This window comes from Felis catus, chromosome B4 (genome assembly GCF_018350175.1).
Source record: "Felis catus isolate Fca126 chromosome B4, F.catus_Fca126_mat1.0, whole genome shotgun sequence".
NCBI lineage: Eukaryota > Metazoa > Chordata > Mammalia > Carnivora > Felidae > Felis > Felis catus.
The window spans coordinates 73072692-73091573 of NC_058374.1; the positions used below are offsets into that span (position 1 = coordinate 73072692).

The 18882-nt window shown below is 33.4% G+C and overlaps 1 protein-coding gene across 3 annotated transcripts in view; it reads left to right on the top strand.

Moving 5' to 3' along the window:
• The window catches only part of ARID2 (AT-rich interaction domain 2), a 166719-nt gene that overhangs the window by 99114 nt on the left and 48723 nt on the right, over positions 1-18882 (top strand). For all 3 annotated transcript variants that reach the window (XM_023256978.2, XM_023256979.2, XM_045061671.1), the window contains 7 exons: positions 8243-8309; positions 8402-8652; positions 8979-9075; positions 9172-9381; positions 10237-10404; positions 16473-16554; positions 18481-18615. In XM_023256978.2, coding sequence (XP_023112746.1) covers positions 8243-8309; positions 8402-8652; positions 8979-9075; positions 9172-9381; positions 10237-10404; positions 16473-16554; positions 18481-18615 — 1010 coding nt within the window. The remainder of the gene's footprint in view (positions 1-8242; positions 8310-8401; positions 8653-8978; positions 9076-9171; positions 9382-10236; positions 10405-16472; positions 16555-18480; positions 18616-18882) is intronic.

Here is an 18882-nt window from a genome sequence, read left to right on the forward strand (position 1 = left end):
CTGATTCATGGCGGATTATTCCTTTGTTTTACAATGTTAGTTTATAAACTTTAGCAGACTTTTCAGTGGGATTTTTGTATAGATTGGATGGAGAGTTTATTTCTTCACTTCTTATTTGCATTTGCCAGTGACCTGAAAAGAAAAGCTGTCTAAATTGATTTTATGTTAGTTTCCTTATTGGAAATTTTCTGATGACTGTTGTAATAAAACCAAACCTATGGAGGCTGCGGAGCAGGCTAGTTGTGAAATACTTAGGAAACTGTTTTTAACTCAGAGCTCAAGTAGAGACCGTCAACCCCTTTTGCTCCCTGTATTTGAGGGTATTAGACCTTCCAATTTCTTACCATGATACAAAGTTGCATATTAATTCCCCACTTCACAAGCTTATCTGAAGTCCTGTATTCTTTCCTCCCCCCTCCCCCCTCCCCATTAAAAGCCAAGCCTTTTGGTTGTAGTTAGGCAGATAATTTCTTTAACTCCAGAAAAATAGTGATTAAAGTTGTGAGATGCACAAATTGTGTATTTACTTATGCAGTCAACGATGGGGAGTGGGGGGGGGGTTGTCAGTATACTCCCTTGAAATCAAGAAGATACAAATATGTTGAAGATGATTAGATGATCACCTCTCTTGCATGTTTTCGTTAATTTCTGCTCTTTTTCTTTTTGTACACTGTATTCTTTGGGTTTAATTATTGCACATTTTGTAATCTTGTGCTGGTGCTTAGATCATTGATTTTTGTTTTTATTTTTTCTAATACATACATTTTAATGCATACATTTAAAGCCATAAAATTCCTTTTAAGCACACCTTTAATTTTATTCTCCCAATTCTGATATTTCATGTTTTTGTTAAAGGTCACCTTAAATTATCTTATAATTTTCATTATGATGTCCTCTAAATGGATTATTTTGAAGGGAAGTTTCCTTCTTTTTATTTTTTTAAATTTTTATTTAAAATTCCAGTTAGGTAACATACAATGCAATGTTGGTTTCAGGTATACAGTATAGAGATTCAATACTTCCATATAACAACTGGTGCTCATCACAAGTGCACTTCTTAATCCCCATCACCTATTTCACCCTCCACCCCACCCAGCTTCCCTCTGGTAACCATTAGTTTGTTCCCTATCATTAAGAGTCTGTTTCTTGGTTTGTCTCTCTCTCTCTCTCTCTCTCTCTCTCTCTCTCTCTCTCTCTCTCTCTGTATCCCTTTCCCTGTTTTCTTTCTTAAATTCACATATGAGTGAAATCATGATACTATCTTTCTCTGACTTCACTAAGCATTATATTCTCTAGCTTCATCCATGTTGTTGTAAAGGGCAATATTCATTCTTTTTTATGGCTGAATAGTATTCTATTGTATATGTAGGTAGGTAGGTAGGTAGACCACTGTTCTGTATCCATTCACGAGTTGACGGATGCTATTTCCATAATTTGGCTACTTTAGATAATGCTATAAATATCGGGCTGCATGTATCTTTTTGAATTAGTATTTTTGTATTCTTTGGGTATATACCTAGTAGTGCAATTTGCTAGACCATAAGGAGTTCTATTTTAACTTTTTGAGGAGCCGCCATACTGTTTTTCAGAGTGACTGCACCAGTTTGTATTCCCACCAGCAGTGCAAGGGGATTTCCCTTTTTCTACATCCTTGCCAACACCTGTTGTTTGTGTTGTTGATTTTAGCCATTCTGACAGGTGTGAGGTGAGATGTCATTATAGTTTTGATTTGTATTTTCCTAATGATGAGTGATGTTGAGCATCTTTTCATGTGTCTTTTGGCCATCTATGTGTCTACTTTGGAAAAATGTCTATTCATTTTTCTTTGGAGCAATGTTTTTTGCCCATGTTTAAATTGGATTATTTGTTTTTGGGTGTTGAGTTTTACAAGTTCTTTACATATTTTGGATACTAACCCTTTATCAGATATGTCATTTGTAAATATCATCTCTTGAAGGGAAGTTTTTTGTATCCAAAAACATGAAGTTTTTCTGGTTTTCTTTTTCTTATTAATATCTAACTGAATTTTACTATGCAGAAATAATATACTCTGTATAATCTTAAACTTTTGAAATATTTTCACTATTTGTTAGCCTAACATTAATGAGATTTCATAAACACTATTCACATTTGAAAATAATACATATTTGGAAGTTGTTGGATGTGAATTTCTATGTGTGTCAGGTCAACATGGTTAATCATGATACTCCTGTTTCCATATCAGTACTCTTTTGTCCATTTATTTCTTCATTTATGGAGAGAGGTATATTAAAAACACCTAATGTGATTATTGATATGACTTTCCTTACAGTTCTATAATTCTGTGTTTTTATATTTCAAGACTGTTACATAGTGCACACTTACAGATGTTATATCTTTCTGGTCAACTGAACATATAAAGTACCTTTTTTACCTTTAAGTCTACTTTTTTTGGTCTTAAATCATTGTAAAATCATCTTCCACTTGGCTGTGGTTTGTATGGCTCATATTTTGCCTTGAACCTCTCTTTTGGGGGGAATGCAAAAATAGTAACTTTAATTTTTTAATTTATTTATTTTCAGGAATAGAATTTAGTAATTCGTTTACATATAACAGTGCTCATCCCAACAAGTGTCCTCCTAAATGCCCCTCGCCCATTTAGCCCACCACCCCACCCAGCACTCCTCCAGCAACCCTTAGTTTGTTCTCTGTATTTAAGAGTCTCTTATGGTTTGTCTACCTCTGTGTTTTACATTATTTTTGCTTCCCTTCCCTTATGTTCATCTGCCTTGAACTGTCCTTATTTATCCTTGTATTTTAGATTTTTTTTATATATAAAAACATACATTTGGACTTTCTTCCCCCCCAGTGTGAAAATCGTTGTTTTTAAATTTGTGCATTTATTCAATTTATGGTAAATATAATTTTGATATGATTGTGTTTAAATATGCAGTGTATTAAATTGGTCTCTATAGGTCCTGCCTATTTGGTTTGGTTTTGTTTCCCTTCCTCCTTTCTTACTTTTTTTTTCAATTGATTTGACTGAGTATTGTTTACTATTCAGTATTCTGCATACTGTTACTTTGGTATTTTATACTTTTTCTGTTCTCTTAGTGATTACACTAGAGATTATAATTTTATTTTATTTAGTTATTATTTTTTAAATGTATATTTATTTATTTTGAGGGAGAGAGACAGAGCATGTGAGTGGGGGAGGAGCAGAGAGGGGGGAGGAGAGAGAGAATATGAGAGTCCCAAGCTGGCTCCACACTGCCAGCAGAAAGCCCAGCACAGGGCCTGAACCCATGAACCATGAGATCGTGACCAGAGCTGAAATCAAGAGCTGGACACTTAACTGACTGAGCCACCAGGCACCCCAAGATTATAATTTTCATTGTTACTAATTTAGTAAATTAGTACTTTTACCACTTTTTAGTTAATGCAGGAACACTAGAACAAACTCCCATCTCCATATACTCACTTTTGATGTCTATATATTGCTCTTGTTATACATTACTTTGCTCTTTTTCAGACCTCTTAAAATAGAATCTTAGGCCATTGGTTTTAAACATTCCTTCTTGTTTAATGTCAGCATATAAAGCTATAAATTCTGATAAACTGCTTGAGATGTATCCCACACGTTTGCTTATGCTGAGTTTTCATTATCATTTAGTTCAAGATATTTTCTCATGTCCTTCATGATTTCTTGTTTATGGGTTATGTAGAAGTGTGCTGTTTAATATCTGACTGTGTTTTCTTTCAAAGTAGCTTTTAATATTAGTATTATTGTTAAAGTTATTACTCTTATCTCATTCCATTGTTGTCAGAGAACATAGTCTATATAAGTTCTTTTAAACTTACCAGGATTTGTTTTATGGCTCAGCATATGGTTTTCATGAATGTTTCATACACACTTGAAAACATTGTATGCTGTACTATTGTTGAATGCAATATTTATTAATAACAAGCCAAGGTATTTGACAGTGTTCAAAATTTTTGTATCATTACTGCTTTTATACGTAATTGTTCCAGGATTTCCTGGGAGATGAGTGTTAAAATTATCGACAGTGTGAATGCTTCTGTCTCCTTTTAGTTCTGTCAGTTTTTGCTCTTGTTTTTGTTTTTATTAAGTGTTTATTCATTTTCGAGAGAGAGGGTGACAGGATCTGAAGCAGGCTGTATGCTGACAGCAGCTAGCTCAATTCAGGGCTAAAACTCACAAACTGTGAGATCATGGACTGAGCCACCCAGGCAGCCCAGTTCTGTCAGTTTTTGTATTTTGAACCTCTGTTATTAGTTGCATATACACTTAGGATTTTTACATTTTCTTTTTTTTTTTTTTAATTTTTTTTAACGTTTATTTATTATTGAGAGACAGAGAAACACAGAGCGTGAGCAGGGGACGGGTAGAGAGAGGGGAAGACACAGAATCTGAAGTAGGTTCCAGGCTCTGAGCTGTCAGCACAGAGACCGACGCGGGGCTCAAACTCACGAGCTGTGAGATCATGACCTGAGCCGAAGTCAGTCACCTAACCAACTGAGCCACCCAGGTGCCCCAGGATTTTTACATTTTCTTGATGATTCAGCTTTTATTTATCAGCATGAAATATTCCTCTGACCTCTGGTAATATCCCATTTTCTGAAGTAACTTCCCTGGTATAATTTATCTATAGCAGCTTTCTTATAATTAATATTTTCATGATATATCTTTTTCCGTCTTTATGCTTGTCATCTGTGGTTTTATATACAGTGTTTCTTATAGACATCTTATAGTTGGGTTTTGCTTTCCCCTCTTCCCTCACTATAGTTTTTCTGTAATTTATTACTTTTCATGAATGTGTTCAGACCATTTATTTATACTTTATGAAATTATTGATGTGGTTGAGTTTTGATTCTTAGCTTTTATTTTCCTAAAAATTTTATTTTGCCTTTATGTTTGAAAGATGTTTTTGCTGAATATAAAATTACATGTTTTTAGAGTATTATCTGAGTAGTTTTAGGGTAATGTTGCATTGCCATCTGATTTGCTTGTTACTGACAAGAAGTCAGTTTTATTCTTATTATCTTGTGTGTGATGTGTTTTCTCTGACTGCTTGTAAGGTGTTTGCTTAATCATCAATTTTTATTTTGGTTATGATGTGCCTTGTTGAAGTTTTCTGCACTTTTCTTGCTTGGGATTTATTTAGCTCTTTTGGTTGTAATTTTTCATGAAATCTGGAAAGTTTTGACAGTTATGCCTTGAAATATTTTCTTTCCCTTATTTTTCTCAGACTATATTCATACAAATGTTAGACCATTTATTGTCCCACAGGCCACTGAAATTCTGTTCATTGTTTTTAGACCTTCTTTTCCTGTGTTCTTCATGGGCAGTTTCTGTTATGTTTAGCCCCTCTAGTCATGTTTTTTATCTCAGATACTATGTTTTTCTACTCTAGAGATTCTATTTGATTGTCTTTAAAAACATCCCATTTTTCTAATTGTGTTCATACTTCCCTTTACATCTTTGCCCATATTTAGTAAAAAATAAAATTTTATTAAAAAATGTTTTAAAATCTGTCTGCTAAATCCCTTATCTTTATTACGTCTGGATTTGTTTTTTGTTGAAATATTTTTGTCTTAGTTATGAATCATGTTTCCTACTTTCTTTGTACAGACAATAATTTTTTTATTAGATATGGATATTACGAATGTTACATTATTGAGTATTTGGATTTTGGACTTTGCTCTGGCATGCTTTTTAATTGACATATGGATTGTGACATATTGATCCTTTAGAAGATGTTTTAAAGCTTTGTTATGATTGAGAGAAATTAGTCTTTAGCACTAGTTTATCCTTATTCCTAAGGCATGGCTTTGTTTGGATTTTGACTGAGTTAACAGGGTATTTAATGAGTTTTCTCTGTTTGTGAATTGTCCAGTATAGCTCCTCAGTAGTTTTTCTCTACATTTTTTTTTTTTTTTTTTTTTTTTTGGCCTGGTGTTTTGGAGTTCAGTCATAACATCAATCAATTCAAGGCAGTCCTGTGCAGAGTCATGGAGTTTTCTCTACATTGCTCCTCTTTTCTTGCAAATTTGCTCTCAAATTCTAGTTCTATTGGCCTTGATCAGTTTCCTCAGCTTGCTGTGATCTCTTAGATTTATTGTCCCTTTGCTGTAGTCTAGAAAGAGCGTCCTGTAAAACTATGGAACAGTCATTGGACTCACTTCATTCGTTTTCCCTATTTCAGTGATTAGTTTTGCATTGCTGTGTTGTCCAATCTCTGAAAACAGTTGTTTTATATATAGTAGTTTTATGACAGGACGAGGACTACTGAAGTACCAGTTACTCCATTATGGCCTGAACAAAAGTCTCTTCTAGACATTTTGTCTTAGATTTTAATTTTATGTGTATTTTTACCTCATAAGACATTTTTTAAGTAATTCATTATCTTGATTTAAACTACATCGACCTTTTCATTTATTTTTTCTTTCACGCTGGTTTGTAGATGACAAGTTTTCTCAGTTTTCATTTGCCAGTTTTCATTTTTGAAGGGCAATTTCACTGTATAAAGATTTTAGTTTGGCAGATCATTTCTTCCATCACTAAGGAAATGCCCCATTGTCTTCTGGCTTCCATTATCATCATCATCATTATTATTATTATTATTATTATTATTATTAATTTTTTTTTTTACAAAGTCTGCTGTCATTTTAGTTGTCCTTTTCAAGATTATCTGTTCTTTTCTCTGTCTTTGCATTTTAAATTGGGTTTTGTTTTGGAGGGTTTGTATGTGTGTGTTTTAATTTTTTTTTTTAATGTTTATATATTTTTGAGAGAGAGAGAGAGAGAGTAAGCAGGGGAAGGGCAGAGAGAGAGGGAGACACAGAATCCGAAGCAGGCTTCAGGCTTCAAGCTGTCAGCACAGCCCGACATGGGGCTCCAGCCCACGAACTGCAAGATCATGACCTGAGCCGGTCAGATACTTGACCAACTAAACCACCCAGGTGCCCCTGTTTTGTTTTGTGTTTGCTTTTCAGGTATTTTATTATTTTATTGTGATGTTCCTACACATCTTTATTTCTCTTTCTTCAGAGTTTGGAGTGCTTTTTAAATCTGTAGGTTAACATCTTTCAGTTGTTTTAGAAAATTCTTTGCCTTGTCTCTTCAACTATTGTTTCTGCCCATTCTCATCTTCCTCAGGAATTCCAATTACCCTAATGTTAGAACCTTTCACTCTATGCCCTGTGTCTTATATGCTTTTTTTTTCATCCTTTTGTCTCTTTTTGCTGACAATTTGTTATTTTCTTCTGCACTCTCTTTTAGTTCACTAATTGTTTCTTGAGTTGTATATAATCATTTGTTAGATTGAGTTGTCTTTTCAGTTCTAGAAATTCTGTTTAGCTTTTATATTTTTTTAATATTTATTTATTCAGTTTTTGAGAGAGAGAGAGAGAGGCAGCATGAGTGGGGAAGGGGCATAGAGAGAGGGAGACAGACTCCCAAGCAGGCTCCACATTGTCAGCACAGAGCCCGACGTGGGGCTCGAACTCAAGAACTGTAAGATCATAACCAGAGCCAAAATCAAAAGTCAAATGTTCAACCAACTGAGCCACTCAGACACCCCAGTTCTTATAGTTTTCATTTATTTGCCAAATTTTTCGATCTCTTATTTCTTTGAATTTATTATCTGTGATCATCTAAAATTCCATGTCTGATATCTTTGTTATTTGGATTTCCTATGGCCCTTTTTTCTTGTTTATTGAACATTGTTTTTTTTTTTTCTTCGTATGCCTAATTCTTGTTTATTCTCAAATATTTTCTATCGTGAGTTTTTTGAGCAGTGGATCCTTTTGGTAGTGGACTTTTTCTCAGACTAGTGACTTTAAATGCAAAGGAATCTTCATTCCAAAAAAATAAAATACAATTATTTTGAAATATACATACTAGAATGCTTAAGAGATGAAAAGCAGATAGTCTGTGTGCTTCTTTATTAGTTCGAAGGTAACAAGATAATACAACCCTAAATTAGTACAAAAGTAACAAGATAATAGCACCATAACCCCAGGTTGAGAAACTCTAGTCTGAAATGATACCTTATTTATAACTACCTTAAACTTATAAAAAGTTAAGCATTTATGTCAAATAAATAAATATATAACATATATCTACATGAATTTTTTTAAATAGAAATTTTATAGAGTTATAGTATGTGTGACTGTCTTTAAAGTAATAGAAGAGTTGTTTTCAAATGTCAGAATTAAGTATTACAATTTCTTATTACAGTTTTGGAAAGACATTGTTGATGATAATGAAGTACGTGACCTCATTTCTGACAGAAACAAGTCTCATGGTAAGTCAATAAGAAAAATTTTAAGTAACTTTGACTATCAATAATAATAAATGAAATGTTAATTTAAGTAAAATGTGTATTTTCTATTATAGAAGGTACATCAGGAGAATGGATTTGGGAATCTTTATTTCATCCACCTCGAAAGCTGGGCATTAATGATATTGAAGGACAACGGGTACTTCAGATTGCAGTGATTTTGCGAAATCTTTCCTTTGAGGAGGGCAATGTTAAGCTCTTGGCAGCTAATCGTACCTGTCTTCGTTTCCTATTACTTTCTGCACATAGTCATTTTATTTCTCTAAGGCAATTAGGCCTTGACACATTAGGAAATATTGCAGCTGAGGTAAGCATGTGACAGTAACTTAAAATAGTTTTAATAGTTAGCAGTGATATTTACTTTAAAATTTTAGTATATAGGATTATTATATTTGCTATACTTACAGAATATGAAAGGCCTACATACAGTTTTGCCTAAAGTGGTATGGTATCACACACTTTTTTAGAAAAAAGAAATATTTGAAATGATGCTCCAGATTTAGTGATGGCTATTCTCACAGTAACTACATTTTTTTAAAACATACGCAACACTGTTGTTAATTTTTATTAAATTTGAAGTTTACAACAGTGGAAGAAGCCTGCCTCAACAATAGTGTCCTTTCTTTTTTCCAGCTTCTATTGGACCCTGTTGATTTCAAAACTACTCATCTGATGTTTCATACTGTTACTAAATGCCTAATGTCAAGGGATAGATTTTTAAAGATGAGGGGTAAGCGCTTACTTAATTTTCTCACTGTATAACACACACAAAATTTTTAGCATCTGTTAAAAAACAAATAAATGTTTGTGCATGTATGCTTTTCAGGCATGGAAATTTTGGGAAATCTTTGCAAAGCAGAAGATAATGGTGTTTTGATTTGTGAATATGTCGATCAGGACTCATACAGAGAGATCATTTGTCATCTCACTTTACCTGATGTGCTGCTTGTAATCTCAACACTCGAGGTGCTATATATGCTCACTGAAATGGGAGACGTCGCTTGCACAAAAATTGCAAAAGTAGAAAAGAGCATAGGTAAGACTAAACCAAAGAAACATTTATTTTCCTTATTGAGGAAAAAAAATATTTAGTCTGGTACTGTGCTAAATCACAATTGATATTTAGGATGTACTGTTTATTTTGAGGGGTCATTACCCATTAGATACACTTGTTTGTGCTATTCTTTTTTGCCTGTTTAAGATTAGCAAGAAACTTCTGTCATATAGAGACCAGGGTGTATGTGGCTACCAATAATTCATGTCCCTTTCTGTATTTCTGTTACTACATGTCAGATTTCAAACCAACAAAACTGCTGTCTCTGAAGAGCAGATCTTTCAGTTTTAAACAGTCAGCTGCTACTATTAAGCAACTGAAGCTGAGTGAAAAAGTTTCCTTGTGTTCCTAGAAGTTGCTGGTAGTGCTACTATCCTTAAAATTAGTGAACTTACCACACCCTTAGTGGGTTGTCAGTTTTAAACATACTTATGAAAGTATATCATGTTAACATTTTACTCATTGATTAAAATGATTTCTGTCTTTGGTGTAAATACTAAAATCAGAGTTAATGGAGATTTGGCTTGCCAGTACTATTATTGAGAAATTTAAGATGTTACTTTCCATATCAGTGGTTCCTAAATCTGGCTACACATCAGAATCAGTTGGGAAATTGTTTAAAAACAAAGATGCTAAATTCCCATCCCAGAGATACTAAATCAGTCTTCAGAGATTGAGCCTAACTATCTTTTTTAAAGATCCACAGATAATTCTGATGAATGATGATTTGTGGACTGGCATTTGAGAAACAGTTATTCTAACAGCATGTGTTTTTCAGCAATGTCATTGTTTGGTAATACTATTGATTAATAACTATTGGTTTTTAATTTATTTTAGACATGTTAGTGTGTCTGGTTTCTATGGATATTCAGATGTTTGGCCCTGATGCACTAGCTGCAGTAAAACTCGTCGAACATCCAAGTTCCAGTCATCAAGTTTTATCTGAAATTAGGCCACAAGCTGTAGAGCAAGTCCAAACCCAGACCCATGTAGCATCCACCCCAGGTTAGTGTTTTTACATAATGTTTTTTCAGTATGGTTAATGGTGTGTAAGATTTAATACTAAGGATAAATTTAAATATGCAGTACAGGAAACTGATATTGTATAGTGGAATAGGCTAAAGCAGAACTTGAGTGTAAGCTTTAATTTCTTAGATACTATACTTTCCAGGAGCAGTAGGACCAACGTAAGTCAGAGGAAGAATAGTATAATAGAGTTTCAAAAAAACATTTAGAGGAGTGTGAGGGATTAGAAATTTACAACTGTGGGAACAAGATGAAGTGCCCCGATGGACTTATTTGTGATTTTGTTCACTGGAAATTGATACACCAAGAATGAACTTATAATTATAATTCTCCTAGCTGATCATACTAATACATAAGTATAATATATCCTAATAACTTTCAATTTTGGACCAGAAACCATAGAATCTTGGATTAGAGTCTTGGATTAGACACATGTGCATTTGTACACATGACGCATATATGGACTTGTATACCTGCACTTGTGCACCCTTCCTCGGGGCCCTTGGGTCAGTTCTGTTTAACTCAGATGTCTTTAATTGGAATTCATACCTGTCTAATAATGATCATTCTCTTCAGTCCTTGGACTTCTTCCTCCTATCTCAATATGAGTCATCATTTTTATATTTTAGCACTCTCAGCTTTTTTGGAAGTGCTTTTTTCAACTTCATTTGTCTTAATCCATCTTTCACCTCATCTGCTCTTTCCACCTCCTACCATTCCCAAGACATTTTTCTTTCCTTGTATTTTTTAATATAGGATATTCTTTTCCTCAGTTGATCGTATTCTCACTTTGCAATTAATATGGAAGTCATGTGGCATGGGTTTCTTCAGCTTCTTACCCCTTCACTTACAAACTTATTAGCGTCTGAATTCATTTTCCTTCAACTTCCCTTTGTCTTCAGAGATGTCAGCTTCTTCTCAATCTGTGCTCTGAATATCCATCTATCTCCTCATTCATATATCTTAAACCTCTTTATCTTTCACCTGCTTCTTCCTTTCAGCCTAGAAATACATTTAGATCATTCTCAACTTCCCTCACAACCTTACAGCAAAAATCTCATTATTTTTTATCTTTAACTACCACATCCATTCATTCACCAAATCTTGTTGAATCTTTCTAAATACCCTGGCATCTTCAACTGCCGGTGCTTATGGCCCAGTTCAGACTTTCATCACATCTCTCCAGCTCCTTGTTCTGCTCTCATTTAATCATGGTCCCAGTCTCTCCTCTTCTCTAACTTATAGAATCACAATTATATACTCTATTCACACAAAGTGTGTAATACATATCACATACTTTATTGACTTCCACTGCATCCTTCTAAAGTATATGGTAGAGTTGTATCATATGTGCATTTAACTTACTTGATATCAACTAACAGAATTGGGCAAATTATAAAGCATGAAAACAGTAGGTAATTTTGACTACTAATCTAGTTAGTACCTTTCACCCACAGGCAATAGATGTTAAATAGCCAATGCATATTGGGGAATCAGTGGTCAAATATTAATAGTTTCTCAACCTTAACAAAGAAATGAAACAGTTCATTTTGCCAGTTAGGTGTGTGGTGGGAGTATGTTCTTATCCTTAAAGAAGAAACTAGAGATTAAATTAATTGAGGGCCATAGAGAAACTATGTCCAACAAAGAAAGGAATTAATAAATTATCATTGATAACCTGAAACATAATGGTCCATTTGAAGAATATTTAAGGGTAGTTTTGATGAAGGCTACTGTTTTTTTGCCTTGTTATTGACCCACTAGTGACCTTAACAAATGAAGCCGCCTCCTAAACTAAGATTTGGTCCTCATTTAGCAAACGGACGAAATTAAATGATGAGCGTTTGTGATATGTGTGTATATACACACATACACATATATATATATAGTAATTCATTGATAGAGGTGGGAATAAGCCTTCAAAGACAATCTAAAAGAGTTCATCTTTGAGCCAATGAGCATTTTACTTTATTACTAGCTCATCATGAATGACAACTTATAATTGTTTTATTAGGTATCATTCATAGTGTGCCCCCCCCCCATTGTTTGTTTATTACTGCTTTCTTATGGAATGGTCCTCTTCAAACTTTTTGCTCACTTTTCCTCATCACTATGAATACTTATATATAACCTTTCACCCACTTTTAATTTGAAATCTAAATTTCTTCATTATAACTTAAATAGTTGTAAATAAAATTTTTTGTGTATATTAAATTGACATTTTGAAGTAAAAGTTAAAATACTTTTTGTATCCAGTATCATCTTGATACTTACCAACATCCATTTAAAAAAATATATAAACTCTTCATATTGGAAATTTTATATACCCTCTTTCTCCTTGAACTCGTATCAGTACTTCTCAGCTATAAATGTAGACATTTTAGTTTAACTTCTTCAATTTCCTGGTGGTCTATGAAGTTTTAAGTGTTTAAAATTTTATCATTACGAGTTTTAGAAATCAACAGTATGTGAAACAATACATGACAAAGTAGCTATTGGAAGTTCATCTCTTAATGAGGTGGACGAGACTTTTTTCCCTACTTCTCGGTAAAGTGTTAACTCCAGTGTGTCCCAGAATGAATATTTTTTATTGCTTGAGTGAAACTGGGTTCAACATTAATTCTACCTCTGTTTTTCCTTTTTATAGATTTAATTTGAAAATCTAGTTCACATCAGTAAATAGCTAAGGTTAGAACTTAGTAATTCTGGGGCACCTGGGTGGTGCAGTCGGTTAAGCGTCCGACTTCAGCCAGGTCACGATCTCGCGGTCCGTGAGTTCGAGCCCCGCATCGGGCTCTGGGCTGATGGCTCAGAGCCTGGAGCCTGTTTCCAATTCTGTGTCTCCCTCTCTCTCTGCCCCTCCCCCGTTCATGCTCTGTCTCTCTCTGTCCCAAAAATAAATAAGCGTTGAAAAAAAAAAATTAAAAAAAAAAAAAGAACTTAGTAACTCTTTGACCTTCAGAATTATCCAAAATTATTAAGATTATATTTAATGATCTTCTGACGTGAGTTCTTTGATTTTGTTGAAATCAAAAAAGTAACAACATATGACTCAGAAAAGAATTTGATGCCCAGTCAGTACATTTACTTTTAAGCTTATTGAAAATATATTAAAAAGATATTAATAAGATATGACTAGAAGTTATACTCACTGACTGTTTTGCTTAGATACACCTTATTTAACCTGATACATTCAAGAAGTATTAGCACACCAGTTCTCAAACTTCAGGGTGCATTAGAATCACCTGGTGGGCCTACACACTGATTTCTAGGCTCCATACCCTGAATTTCTGATTCAGGTGGACCTGAGAATTTTAATGTCTAACAAGGTCCCATGAGATGCTGATGCTACAGGTCAGGGAACTATGCTTTGAGGACCACTGGGTTAGGAACTGGATATATTGTTTGAGACCAATATAGTTTTTCGATAAGGTGCTTTTATCATGTGCTTTGAGTAGTTTTGTGTTAAAACCTTGGAACTGCAGATTTACCTCATTCAGTTATAGAAAATGTCTGCCACATAACCTAACTAATAGTCTTTATTATCAAAAGGATCTTGCTTAATCAACCTCATTTTCCATTATTTTGATAAAGTCCAACTTTATTTTTCAATCCAAGAAAGTGTGGTTAATAGGTGTTCCCATGACACGCTCCTTACTTTGTAATTCTAACATAGTTAAGCCATGACTTTGTCATCTGAATGAAATAAGATGACACCACCTTCAGTATTCCTTTAAAAAATTTATCTATGCTTTACTTATACAAGATTCGACCTGAAAAGTAATACCCTTTTACTAGGATAGAGGAGGGAAGGACATTAAACAAAAATTGTCTTCACTCTATATTTGAATTCAGAACACACCAAAGCACCAGAATAGTCAATATCTAATGCCCAACATTGCTCCTAAATATAATATGTAAAGCATAATAAAATATAGACAGAAAGCCCTACCATAATACCTTGGTTAAAAGAAGCTTTGTGGTTTGTAATAATTCTGATTCTCCCTTTGGTGCCCTAGAGGTTTTTGTATCATTCGTCATCATTGTTATCATCATCATCATAGCTAACACTTATATAGTGAAAACTATGTGCCTGGCATTGTTTTAAGTGGCTTCTATATAAACTCCTCCAATCCTCATAATGACCTATGAGGTCAGTGTTACTTTTCCACATTTTATGGACAGAGAGGTTAATTAACTTGCCCACGGTTACACAGCTAGTGAGTGCTGGAACTCTAGAGCCAGCCACTCTGGCTCCAGAGCCGTGTATTTAACCATAACTTGATTTGCTCTAAAGGATGGATGAGATGTAAGACTTTCTGTTCCAAAATGGGAGAAGGGCAGTTTTAAAAAGGTATATATACAAAAGTTGAGTATCTGGAAATTGATAATTTCAACATCATTTCTAATGTTTCACTCAACTAGTTAATTGATTCAGGAGATTTCAGTCTGAGTACGGTACGTAGTACAATCATAGTACAACTGATGAAGAAAAAGGAGGAAGATTTCCATATAGGTACAGGCCCTAGAAGGCTATTTTCTGTCACTGTGTCATCAAGTTAGGAGAAGAAAAGATAAGCTGGGCTTGCACCAGGAAAATAGTTTGGGTTCTAATTATTTTGTTCTGTTAAGAAACAGCATGTCACAGTATGGTATCTGAAATATGACAGACCTGGATTGAAATCGGGTACTCCTAAAAGAAGGCTTTCCAGCTATACACAGTTCTGCCATTTCTGTCATGTGTTCTTTTGTAAACTTCATCTCTGAGCTTTATTTTTTCATTAGCAAAATGAGGGTAATTAAATTTAGGCCTACAAATAAGATAAAAAGAAACAATGTTTTGTAAATGTAAATGGCTTAATACAGAGCAAATGTTCATTAAGTGGCTGGTATTAGCTCTTATCCCAGTGAAAGCTTGGGGCTTCATCAAACAAGTCAAGGATTGCTTTAGATCATTCACAGATTTGACTGTGCTCTGGAGCTCCTTTGGTTCTAATAATTTAGAAATACATTTGTTCTGTTTGAGGATCCTGAGTTTTGCTAAAATGTTATTTGAAAAATAGTGGGTACATTTTATAAGTTTAAAAACTATTTGAAGCAGTATAATTTTTAATTTTATAAATAAAGACTCATATTTGTAACCTATTATCATATGACTAAGTTTATGTTATATTTTTCACGTTTTCGTTAGTTCCTTTATATATAATACAGCAGAAAAGAAAACATTTTTCTACAGATCTACTCAACTTGTTAGAAAATAATAGATTATTTAACATATTCATTGGATTTGAATTGTTTTAAAATATATCATAAGTAAAATCTCAGAAATTGTTATGCGTCTTAAGATGAACAGCTAGTACTCTTTCACACAACCATCTTGCCTCTCCTCGGACAATAGGTATATTTTAAAACTATTATTACAGTAGATTTTTTTTTCTTCAGAAAAATAATCTTAGGAAAGTCCTTCTTGAATGTAGGACTTTAAATTAGTTCACCTTTTTGTTCATCTTTTCCCAGATGTGTTATATATGCCACTTAGAGAGTTAATGTTAATCTTTTAGATTCAGAAGTGAAGTTACGATTTCTGATGCTATCTGCTTCTGTAACTAAACTGATTCTTATTTACTGATGTGTTGAGCTGTGTGACCTTGGGCTAGTTATTTTAATCACTTTGAGTGAGTTTCCGTTTCCATATCTATACCCACCGCACAGAAGAATTAAAATAATATATGTAAGGTATTTAACTCAGTGTCTGACCCATGGGAAAAACAGAGTTGATATTGACCATATAATCCATAGCATTATTATTGGAATGATTGCAAGATTTAAAAAAGAGTATTTATATAAAGCATCTAAGACGGTGCCTGGTATAATATGTGCTCCATTATAAGTTTCTTTCTCAAATTTGTATATTTTCATTATGTTTATACACCTTTTTTAAAAGGTATTCATTGTAAATATTGTTTCAGTGTCCATGAACTGAACATGGCATATAGTAACTAAGTAAGTTTCTAAAAATGATGTAGCTAATGTATTTTTTTCTTTAGCTTCCAGAGCAGTTGTAGCACAGCATGTTGCTCCACCTCCAGGAATAGTGGAAATAGATAGTGAGAAGTTTGCTTGTCAGTGGTAAGTGGTTTATTTCTATTAAGGCTTTATCCTTGGGAAGAATAAAGCAAAAGGGTGAAGGAAATGTATTTCAACAGTCATCCAGAATGTTTTATTCTGTATTTCTTTTTAGTCAGAGTAGAATATCATTTATACAAAGAAAGGATAATGTAAAATCATTTCACCTGCATTTTAGAACAGTTTAAAAAAAAATATTCATCATAATCTTCAGAATTAAAATAGTCTTTGACTAGAATTTCATTAAATTACACCACTTCTTTTCAGAGTAAAATTTGTGTTAAAATGTTACCCTTTGACTTTGTAGAAAATAAGATTTGTCAGATTATAAAATCTGTTTTTCTTAAATCAGTATTTTATTAAAACTGACCAGGACTGTCTTTAAGAAAATAAAACCAGATTTTGTTGTTAAATGTCCCTTCTTTTTCATCACAAGCAATACTTCTTGTTCACTGATAGTTTTTCTTTTTTGGGAATAGTAAGGGGAAACTAATCAAATGATAGAAGAGCCAGTGAGTTTACATAGAAATAAGCAACTTGAAAATAATATTTTATGGAGAAGACTGAATAGTCCTATGTCAGCCACTTTCTGAAAAAATAAATGGAGACTTGGTTAGATTTCATTTTGTCATGATAATAGCTTCCACATAGTTTATGAATTTCAACTTAAACTCTTTAGAAGATTAACAGACTGAATGTAAAAGATCACTTTCTGATGATGTATTACTTTAAAATTTTTCTTTCTTTGATCCCTTTTCTCCCATTCTCAAACATTGTTTGTCTCCCATTCCATGCTCCTGTCATTCTGTGTTCCATATTTTTGGTGCTTTCGTATCTTTGTTCCTGTGGCAGTTTTCTCTAGACTTTTCCACTTTGCTCAAATAAGGTTTATAGTTTTAAATATCTCTAATTTTTTGCTTATTCCTCACCTTCTGTATTTTTACACCTTATACTTGATGAATCTCTTCCAATAATACTTGGAAATGTGTGTCTTCTACGCTGAAACCAAAAAAAGTTTTTTGTATCTAGTCCTTTTGAAAATTCAGTACTCAAAGAATTATGAAAGTTGGAAAAAGTATGTGCCACATCCATTGCACAATGTGTGTATATTAGGCATAAATTTGACCTTATAAATCTCATTTGCATATTTCTGCCAATTCTAGTGGAGAAGGAGAGAATCATTTTAAAGTTATCTTATAAGTATTGAGTCCGTTTATATAAACAGCTATACATTGGTCTGTTGTGTATATAGTAAATCCTAGAAAAGAATCCTGTGAAGATAATTTGGCCTCCAATCCTAACTTCTGTGTGGATGGAAGTCACTATATGAAAAAGACATACTGAAGTTTGAATTACTTTGTAATGTATTAGGAATAAAAGTCTCTGAAATGGGGGAATGGGAGTGTGCAGCATGGAAGAAGTATCATTGTTTAAGGAGTAGTTGGAAGCTTGGGTAAGTTTTTCTCAAGGAATTTGATCCAAGAAGCAACACAAGTTTAATTTTAGCTCAGTTTTTCCTCCATTTTCCACATCTCCGATGGAAATAGCTCATTATTGGGAATTTCTGTTATATTTTACTTATTGCAAGACAGGAAATTGAGTAGATAGTCGTTGAATAACACTTGTTGTAGAGTATTTGTTGCCAACAGACCAACCCTGTTCTCACTGGGATGTGAGGACAGTTTTTATATTTGTTGTTCATGATTTTTTATACTAAAATAAATATGATTACATGGTTAATCTCTTTCTATTTGGTTTCATCAATCTAAAACCTAATGTGCATTTTTTGCTAATAACATGAGAGAAATTTGATTAACAGGCATAAATATTATTTAATAATACATTGCCTTCAGATGGTTTTGCTATATTTAAATATGAACTCTTCTATAATCTACTATGCATAATGCCATTTATTTTTCTCCTTTTTAGGCTAAATGCTCATTTTGAAGTAAATCCAGATTGTTCTGTCTCTCGAGCAGAAATGTATTCTGAGTACCTCTCAACGTGCAGTAAATTAGCTCGTGGTGGAATCCTAACTTCAACTGGATTTTATAAATGTCTTAGGTAGGATGCATAGTTGTTAACTTCAAACAAAGTTCATGTATATCACTTAGAACACCTCTTGCTCTTTAGACAAAATAACTATCCAGTTTTAAATATTTCTACTACTTGAAATATTGGCTAGGTTGTAGTAAGGGTGAAAATTTAAATACAAGGAAATTTTGGAAATCAAACCTGGTGTTTGTGTTTGAATATTAGAAGGCTTATCAAAGAAAGAAGAGAGAAACTTTTTTCTACCTACTTTTATATGTTAGAGACATGACTTTCGCC